This window comes from Oncorhynchus mykiss, chromosome 23 (genome assembly GCF_013265735.2).
Source record: "Oncorhynchus mykiss isolate Arlee chromosome 23, USDA_OmykA_1.1, whole genome shotgun sequence".
Lineage (NCBI taxonomy): Eukaryota > Metazoa > Chordata > Actinopteri > Salmoniformes > Salmonidae > Oncorhynchus > Oncorhynchus mykiss.
Window position 1 is genome coordinate 6,801,208 of NC_048587.1, and position 9,626 is coordinate 6,810,833.

General features: G+C 44.9%; 1 protein-coding gene across 3 annotated transcripts in view; it reads right to left on the bottom strand.

Moving 5' to 3' along the window:
- The window catches only part of LOC110510773 (ubiquitin thioesterase ZRANB1), a 67,351-nt gene that overhangs the window by 54,835 nt on the left and 2,890 nt on the right, over window positions 1-9,626 (bottom strand). The window contains exons 1-2 of one of the 3 annotated variants that reach the window (XM_036960849.1): window positions 2,718-2,947; window positions 878-1,916 (exon numbers count right to left, since the gene is read on the bottom strand). In XM_036960849.1, the coding sequence (XP_036816744.1) occupies window positions 878-1,853 (976 nt within the window). In that variant the 5' untranslated portion in view covers window positions 1,854-1,916; window positions 2,718-2,947. The other 2 variants (XM_036960850.1, XM_036960851.1) reach the window with 2 other exon arrangements.

Here is a 9,626-nt window from a genome sequence, read left to right on the forward strand (position 1 = left end):
GTGAACTCCTGCAGCTTGGCCAGTTAGTGACAACCAGGGTGAACTCCTGCAGCTTGGCCAGTTAGTGACAACCAGGGTGAACTCCTGCAGCGTGGCCAGTTAGTGACAACCAGGGTGAACTACTGCAGCTTGGCCAGTTAGTGACAACCAGGGTGAACTACTGCAGCTTGGCCAGTTAGTGACAACCAGGGTGAACTACTGCAGCTTGGCCAGTTAGTCACAACCAGGGTGAACTCCTGCAGCGTGGCCAGTTAGTGACAACCAGGGTGAACTACTGCAGCTTGGCCAGTTAGTGACAACCAGGGTGAACTCCTGCAGCTTGGCCAGTTAGTGACAACCAGGGTGAACTCCTGCAGCGTGGCCAGTTAGTGACAACCAGGGTGAACTACTGCAGCTTGGCCAGTTAGTGACAACCAGGGTGAACTACTGCAGCTTGGCCAGTTAGTGACAACCAGGGTGAACTCCTGCAGCTTGGCCAGTTAGTGACAACCAGGGTGAACTCCTGCAGCTTGGCCAGTTAGTGACAACCAGGGTGAACTCCTGCAGCTTGGCCAGTTAGTGACAACCAGGGTGAACTACTGCAGCTTGGCCAGTTAGTGACAACCAGGGTGAACTACTGCAGCTTGGCCAGTTAGTGACAACCAGGGTGAACTACTGCAGCTTGGCCAGTTAGTGACAACCAGGGTGAACTACTGCAGCTTGGCCAGTTAGTGACAACCAGGGTGAACTACTGCAGCTTGGCCAGTTAGTGACAACCAGGGTGAACTCCTGCAGCTTGGCCAGTTAGTGATCTTGTGTCTGTAATGTCCATTCACAGACAGGAAGACTTTATGTACAGTAAACACTAACTTAGATCCTATAATAGCCACTCACTCACCTGCACAAGCATTAAGGAACAGCCAGTCAGTTTTCCTCATCCTGTTCTTAATCTGTTTGGTCTTCTTGAAATCAATGTTCTCCGGGCGGCGATGCTGCTCCTCTTCGCTGCCCATCGCCCCGGCCGCCAGCTCAATCCTCTGGAAGTCCATCTTTACCTCCGCCTCCTTCTTAGAGGTGGGTGGAGAAGTCATCCTCTGTCCCAGTCCCTGTCTCTGTCCCCCGCTCAGCCCTCTACTGCAGCTCCCCCCACTCCCTCTCCACCTGGCCCCGTCTCTGTCCTGTTCATTGATGATTGAGGATGTGGAGGAGGGAGACTCCACGGACTGCCCAGCCAGCTCTATAGGAATAGCCTCCCGGTTGTTAGGTTGAGGCTGTGGGTGGTCGCAGACAATGCACTTCCGGGTCTTGGGATAGTTCTGGTAAGTACAGGCCGTGCAAGTCCAGTGCTGCCCACTGCTACTGCCGCCACCACCACCACCACCTCGGGTGTTGAGTCTGTTGAGTCTGTTCCGGTCGTTGTACTCCTCTGTACAAGGGTCCATGGGGGGAGGGGCTGGGCGGTGGCCCACATTGGAGCCTGATGTCTGGGGGGCCTCTGTGGGGCTGCATGGGGTCCTCTGGTGGCGCTGACACAGACACTGGGTACAGCGGATGGCACGGGGCCAGTTCAAGTAGGTGCACATCTGACAGGACCATTTGGAGCTATTCTCAGCCATGCTGGGGGGCTTGACACGGGGCCTGGCACTGGAGTCTGGGTAGATGAGGAGGCTACCACAGCTTCCCTCGGGGCTTGGAGGGTCCTGCCAGCCACAACTAGGCTCCGTACTAAGACTGCTGGGGCTGCTATTGTAGGTCTCCTTTGTGATTATGGGACTGCTGGGGCACTGTGCACGACACATGGTGCACTTCACAGCGGACGGCCAGTTCTCATAGGTGCAGTAGTCGCAGGCCCACTTCACTCCCACCTCGGTCATCACGGACGAGGTAGAAAGAAAACGGTTCTGATCCCGTTACCAAGGGGATCAGTATGGCACTGTCTGCGGAGACATAAATGCACAGAAATGTTTTTTAGCAAAAAATGGTTTGCATACCATAAAAAAATATATATAAAATAACAAATATGGATAGGGTAAACCTTTTTAGCTGAACAGACAATAAGATAATAATACTAAATGTTTGGAAAGACGACACATTTATCTGCATTTCATTCCGTTTTTTTTTTTAAAGCTTACCGAGGACAATTTCATGTTCCGTACACTCCCAACTCAGGACATACTGTCTAGCTAGTAGCTAAGGGGCCCACCACAGACTTCAGTACCAGGACTAAACACTGTAGCTTTGCCAAGCAACTCAAACCCCCCCCACCACCATTAACGTTAGCTAGCGCGAAATGCTAACTAGTTCGCTTTTTGTTACGGAGACACCACCTGTCGGGGTTTGAAACACGGACAGCCATGTTGTTGTTGTTTTACCGTCTGTGTCGGGGGTGAAATATTGAAATAAACACCCCCCCCCCTCAACGTCCCCGGTTTTTTAAAAGGATATTGTTCGATGTTAACTAACTAGTTAGCTACGCTAGCTACGCTAGCTAGTTAGCGGACGGTTAGCTTGCTAGCTAGCTTTGCCAATCTATTAACATTAGCTAACGTTAGCTACTAGCTAGCTAATCCTATTATACTCAATAATGAACAACATTGTCTTTTGTCGTCGATCAATTGATCGTTGTCATTAGCTACTAAAACTATGGTCACCTAGTTACCTAGCTACCTAACTCATTGATGAATCGTATCTTTCCCTGTGTACTTTTCCTCCTCCTCGGTCCAGACAACATAACAAACCTGAATCGTTCAGTCCTGCCTTTCTAGTCCGTTCTTCCAGTGGATTTCTTGACCCTCCTTTTTCTCTCTCACATGTTTATCTTTGCCCACTGTAAACTATATGGGAGAAAAATAAATAAAAAGGGGACTGTGTTATAGTGTAAAGCTCCCTTCCGTTTCGCTCTTTATATCATGTTGTGAATCTGGACTCCATGGTTAGTGGGGATGAATCGTTCGCGAACAGCAACGATCGGTTCTTTTTTTTTTTTCTTGTGAACGGATCCTTTTTTGATGAACGACGGGAACCGAATTGCATTTGTGAAAGGTCGGTTCATTTGACTCTCTCATTTGCTTACTGTTACGACGATTTTTAACTGCAGATAAATTATAAAACAAAAAAAAGTATCTGAAGATAGTAATTCTTCACCACAAGAACAATCGTTTGTGAGGATACTCACATTCTGTTCCACACCACACGCATTTTTTTGCAGTGCTTGTTTCTCCATTTATTTTGCAGGGCATCTACATCATTTGGTCAGGTGAAATGTATTTGAAGTCATATGTCAGGATCTGACATGACGTCGGGCAACTTTTTGGGCTTTACATTGAAGATGTGTACTTTTTTTAACGGTTTTAGGTAGCTTCATTTTTAAGCAATATACCTACTGAACGAAGTGCCGTTTATGAGCCAAATTAACGGTCATTTTAGCTGAACGTAGCCAAATGAACGGTTATTTTAGTTGAACGTAGCCAAATGAACCGCATCTCGGAAAAGACCCCTAGGTAATATCACAATTGCAATTCCTTTGGAGAGTCTCAATAGCATTCTCCTTGTAATCCTCCCTCTCCTCGCCTCCTTCTCAAAACCCATTGGAGGACAAGGTCAGAGGGGCGGGACCTCTGGTTTTGTCATCCAATGGGTTTCGAGAAGGGGGTGAGAAGTGAAGGTCCCGTGTGCAGTTGGTAGAGCATGGCGCTTGAAACCTCAGGGTTGTGGGTTCAATTGCCACGGGGCCCAGTACGAAAAAATAAAAAATGAAAATGTATGCACTCACTACTGTAAGTCGGTCTGGAAAAGAGCGTCTGCTAACTGACATAAATGTAGAAGAGAGAGGACGCGAGATGTTCTCCCCTTGCGTCATTTCTCCTCGCCACCTCAAAAACCATTGGCTGAGAAGCTCAGAGGTCTCTCCTCTCGGAATGCCGAGCCATAAAAAAAATCGCCTGTGTTTTTATTGGCTGCGACGAAGATAGAGGGGAAAGACGTTTTAATCTGACGGAAGGAGTAGTACCACAGATTCTTTGGTAGTACATAGATATTTTGAGGATGTGTTTCACCTTTCCCCCAGTCCTCATTCTGCGTTAAAGTGTTTGTTTTCACCCCACCCAATAGGTGGCGGCAATACACCTTTTTTTGATTGTAGTCAGGCAGAGATGAAGAAGAAGATTGAGGGGGGGGAAATGCAAAGATCATATAAGATAGTTAAGTGACCGCTCTAACGATGGAAATACATGTCCTCAAAGAAGGAAGGAAGGAAGGCAGGCAGGAGGCGAGATCAGGTGGGACGATTCTCGCCAATGAGAGGGCAGATTCACAAAGGTGTGTAAAGTAATTAAGTAAATCAACTTTAAAGTAGTACTTAAGTATTTTTTGGGTGTATCTGTAATTTAATTTACTATTTATATTTTTTACAACTTTTACTTTCACTCCACTACATTCCTAAAGAAGATAATGTACTTTTTACTCCATACATTTTCCCTGACACTTAAAAAGGTACTTGTTACATTTCAAACGCTCAGGCAGGACAGCAATATGGTCCAATTCACACACCTATCAATATAACATTGTCATCCCTACTGCCTCTGATCTGGCAGACTCACTAAATACAAAATACTGCGTTAGTAAATTATGTTTGGAGTGTTGGAGTGCCTGTCTGTCTAGTTTTCTTAATATCAGGAATTTGATGTGTAGCATTTACATTATCTGTGTACTTTTACTCCAATATAGAGTACTTTTACTCCAATATAGAGTACTTTTACTCCAATATAGAGTACTTTTACTCCAATATAGAGTACTTTTACTCCAATATAGAGTACTTTTGCTCCAATATAGAGTACTTTTACTCCAATATAGAGTACTTTTACTCCAATATAGAGTACTTTTACTCCAATATAGAGTACCAAGGTTGCCAGGGGCACGGTGTAGCCTCCGACACATTGGTGCGGCTGGCTTCCGGGTTGGATGCGTGCTGTGTTAAGAAGCAGTACGGCTGGTTGGGTTGTGTATCGGAGGACGCATGACGTTCAGCCTTCGTCTCTCCCGAGCCCGTACGGGAGTTGTAGCAATGAGACAAGATAGTAGGTACTACAACAATTGGATACCACGAAATTGGGGGGAAAAAGGGGTACAATTAAAAAAAATAATAATAATTTAAAAACAGATACTTTTTAAAAAACTTTTACTCAAGTAGTATTTTACTGGGTGACTTTCACTTTTACTTGAGTCATTTGTTTTTATTAAGGTATCTTTACTTTTACTCAAGTATGACAGCTGGGTACTTTTTCCACCACTGGGTACATGTGTGAACGACGGTCACAACCAAGGCCTTTTATCAATTAGATCTGCTCACCTCCTGCTGGATACACATCGAGTATCCTCGATGAAAGGTGGCTACCGAGAAGGGGAGGACAATTTTCCATTTACAAACTCCTCGACCACTTAAACACTTATCGGTTTCAGGGTCACAGAGGAGAGAGGACGGAGGACGGTCTTTTGCCCAAACTAGATAACCCCTAAATCATTTTTCTCAAAGTTCCCAAGTCACGTGCAACCTAAACATTACAAAACTTTAATTAGATCGTATAATCCTCATGTAATTCGACCCTCTCTTCTAGACCTCCATATAAAAAAGGGACTTAACTGGCACGGGCAGACAAATCTTCTCACTTCGCCACTTCCTCTCTGGGAAATGTCCATATTCTTGCAAGTTACATTTTTTCTAAAAGAACCACTGTGACACTTCAAAATGCTCACCTGTTTAGCTAAAAAAAAAATATATATATATATATATATATATATATATATAAACAGTACCAGTCAAAAGTTTGGACACACCTACTCATTCCAGGGTTCTAGAACACCTACTCATTCCAGGGTTCTAGAACACCTACTCATTCCAGGGTTCTAGAACACCTACTCATTCAAAGGTTTTTCTTTGTTTAAATCTATTTTCTACATTGTAGAATAATAGTGAAGACATCAAAACTATGAAATAACACATATGGAATCATGTAGTAACCAAAAAAAGTGTTAATCAAAATATATTTTATATTTGAGATTCTTCAAAGTAGCCACCCTTTGTCTTGATGCCAGCTTTGCACACTCTTGGCATTCTCTCAACCAGCTTCAGGAGATAATCACCTGGAATGCATTTTAATTAACAGGTGTGCCTTGTTAAACGTTCATTTGTGGACTTTCTTTCCTTCTTAATACGTTTGAGCCAATCAGTTATCTTGTGACAAGGTATGGGTGGTATACAGAATATATCCCTATTTGGTAAAATACCAAGTCCATATTATGGCAAGAACAGCTCAAATAAGCAAAGAGAAACAACAGTCCATCATTACTTTAAGGCATGAAGGTCAGTCAATCCGGAAAATTTCAAGAACTTTGAAAGTTTCTTCAAGTGCACTCGCAAAAACCATGAAGTGCTGTGATGAAACTGACTCTCATGAGGACAGCCACAGGAAATGAAGACCTAGAGTTACCTCTGCTGTGGAGGATAAGTTCATTAGAGTTACCAGCCTCTGTAATTGCAGCCCAAATAAATGCTTCACAGAGTTCAAGTAACAGACACATCTCAACGTCAACTGTTGAGACTGTTCTGAGACTGCATGAATCAGGCCTTCATGGTCCAATTGCTGCAAAGAAACCACTACTAAAGGACACCAATCAGAAGAAGAGACTTGCTTGGGCCAAGAAACACACGCAATGAACATTAGAACGGTGGAAATCTGTCTTTTCGTCTGATGAGTCCAAATGTGAGATTTTTTGTTCCAACCACCGTGTCTTTGTGAGACACAGAGTAGGTGAGCGGATGATCTCTGCATGTGTGGTTCCCACCGTGAAGCATGGAGGAGGAGGTCTGATGGTGTGTGGGTGCTTTGCTGGTGACACTGTCTGTGATTTATTTAGAATTCAAGGCACACTTATCCAGCATGGCTACTACAGCATTCTGCAGCGGGTGGAAAATACAGAGCAAAGGGGTTGGTAATGTTCTCTAGTTGCGCCGTGATTGGCTCAGTGTTCTGTCACTCATGGGGACACTACGTCACCGCCAAATCCACAGGGAGAGCTCAAAAATTCAAGCCCCTTTGATGCTGCTGAGTTACATTAGAGGTGCCCATCCAAGAAGGCTCAAGGTCATTGGCCACAGATAAAATGATGTCAAATCACGTTATATCTACAGTAGCTTTGATTGGACTGATCATGTCAACATCATACTTTCAAAATCGTAGCTAGCAGCCATCATCGTGAATCAAGTCAACTATCTACTGGCACATCCTTTTCAATCCTTGTCATATGAAGAGAAATAAGAAATTATAGGCATTTCGGTGCTCATCGTGCATTGGACATAAACATTACACAAGTTGGAAATCGCAAATTCAACAAGGTTTTGAAGGAATCAGTGACTAACTGCAAGCATTGCAAAGCAATCACTAGCCTGCTATTCAGTGGAGTGGCTGTCTTGTCTCAATTCTGGGATTAAGGGTCTCTTTTCCAAGCTGAAAATGATAAAAAATTCAACATTGGCCATGCTGTTATTGAAGCATGATTTATGTCACACCCAATACAACTTCACTCGGACCTGCAAAATCTGACTTCAGTGAGTTCAAGACAACTGGGAACTCGTGAAGAAACTCCATCATATGAAGAGAAAGTCTAGATAAAACCTAATCGGTGTTCATCGGACATTGGACATGAACATTACACAACAAGTTGGAAATCGCAAATTCAACATTGAGTGGTTTGGAAGGAATCCGTGGCTAACTGCAAGCATTACAAAGCAATCACTAGCCTGCTATTCAGTGGAGAGGGTGTGTGCTCTACGTCTGGGTTTAAGAGTCTCTTTTCCAATCTTAAAAGGATAAACATTCACGTGCAACACCCATGGGCCAGAAAAGGTTGACTACATTGGCCACGCTGTCAATCCAGTTTGATTTCTGACGCATTCAAAACAATTGGAAACTCTGAACTGGGAAATCTCAGACTTTAGTGAGTTCAAGACAACTGGGAACTCGGAACTGGGAAATCTCAGACTTTAGTGAGTTCAAGACAACTGGGAACTCGGAACTGGGAAATCTCAGACTTTAGTGAGTTCAAGACAACTGGGAACTCTGAAAAAAAAACAAGATCCCACTGTGAAAATACGTTGTGAACGGTCATTCAAATCGGAATTCCAAGTCGAGAACTCGAGCCTCCTTCTAGAACTCCGACCTGAAGATCACTGACGTCATAATAGAGTTCCCAGTTGTCTTGAAAGCACTATAAATCCAGAGAATGCCAGACTTCGATGACAAGGTCCGATGGCAAAAAGAAGGGCCGCCGCGACCACCTTCCTGTAAAAGTGAACACAGCACAACAATTGGAGGATTGGAGGAATGAGGGAGAGTGTGAAGAGAGGAGATGAGGAACAAGAGATGAGAGGAGAAGAGGAATGAGGGAGAGTGTGAAGAGAGGAGATGAGGAACAAGAGATGAGAGGAGAAGAGGAATGAGGGAGAGTGTGAAGAGAGGAGATGAGGAACAAGAGATGAGAGGAGAAGAGGAATGAGGGAGAGTGTGAAGAGAGGAGATGAGGAACAAGAGATGAGAGGAGAAGAGGAATGAGGGAGAGTGTGAAGAGAGGAGATGAGGAACAAGAGATGAGAGGAGAAGAGGAATGAGGGAGAGTGTGAAGAGAGGAGATGAGGAACAAGAGATGAGAGGAGAAGAGGAATGAGGGAGAGTGTGAAGAGAGGAGAGGAGGAACGAGAGATGAGAGGAGAAGAGGAATGAGGGAGAGTGTGAAGAGAGGAGAAGAGGAACGAGAGATGACAGGAGAGGAGGAGCGAGGGAGAGTGTGAAGAGAGGAGAAGAGGAACGAGAGATGAGAGGAGAGGAGGAACGAGGGGTGAGAGTGAGGAGAGGAGAGGAGAAGAAATGTGAGAGTGAATACAGACAGATGCCCTGTCCAAAATCAGTCCATTGAAGGGTGAAAGGGCTGTTTTAAAGGGCATAAAACCTTGATGGCTTTGTGGATTAATTAGTACAATGGTTTTGGTTCAGTTTGAACTAAACATTTTATCTTTCTCCCTCTGTTTTCCCAGGAAACACGTCACATGACTAGACTAGGGACCTGCATGCTCCAAGAATGGGGTAGAGCTCTAGGGCTGTTTTGGGAGGAAGTGGGGGTCGAGATCCTACCCAAATAGATCTGCAGGCATTGCATTGCATCAACCAATGGTTGCGTGCCACCTCATTGACTGTGCAGTCGGGGATCAGATTACTATATTACAGTATATGATCTGGTCACTGGTCAGCTGATATGTAACATACCTATCCAGGAGCTGTTGGTTGATGCATGCAACGTCTGAGCAGGGGAACGCATAGAGACCCTAAGAGATGACCTATCAGTAGGGGGCAGCATAGAGACCCTGAGAGATGACCTATCAGTAGGGAACTGCATAGAGACCCTGAGAGATGACCTATCAGTAGGGAACAGCATAGAGACCCTGAGAGACGACTGCTCTGAGCAGGGAGCAGCATAGAGGCCCTGAGAGACGACTGCTCTGAGCAGGGAGCAGCATAGAGACCCTGAGAGACGACTGCTCTGAGCAGGGAGCAGCATAGAGACCCTGAGAGACGACTGCTCTGAGCAGGGAGCAGCAT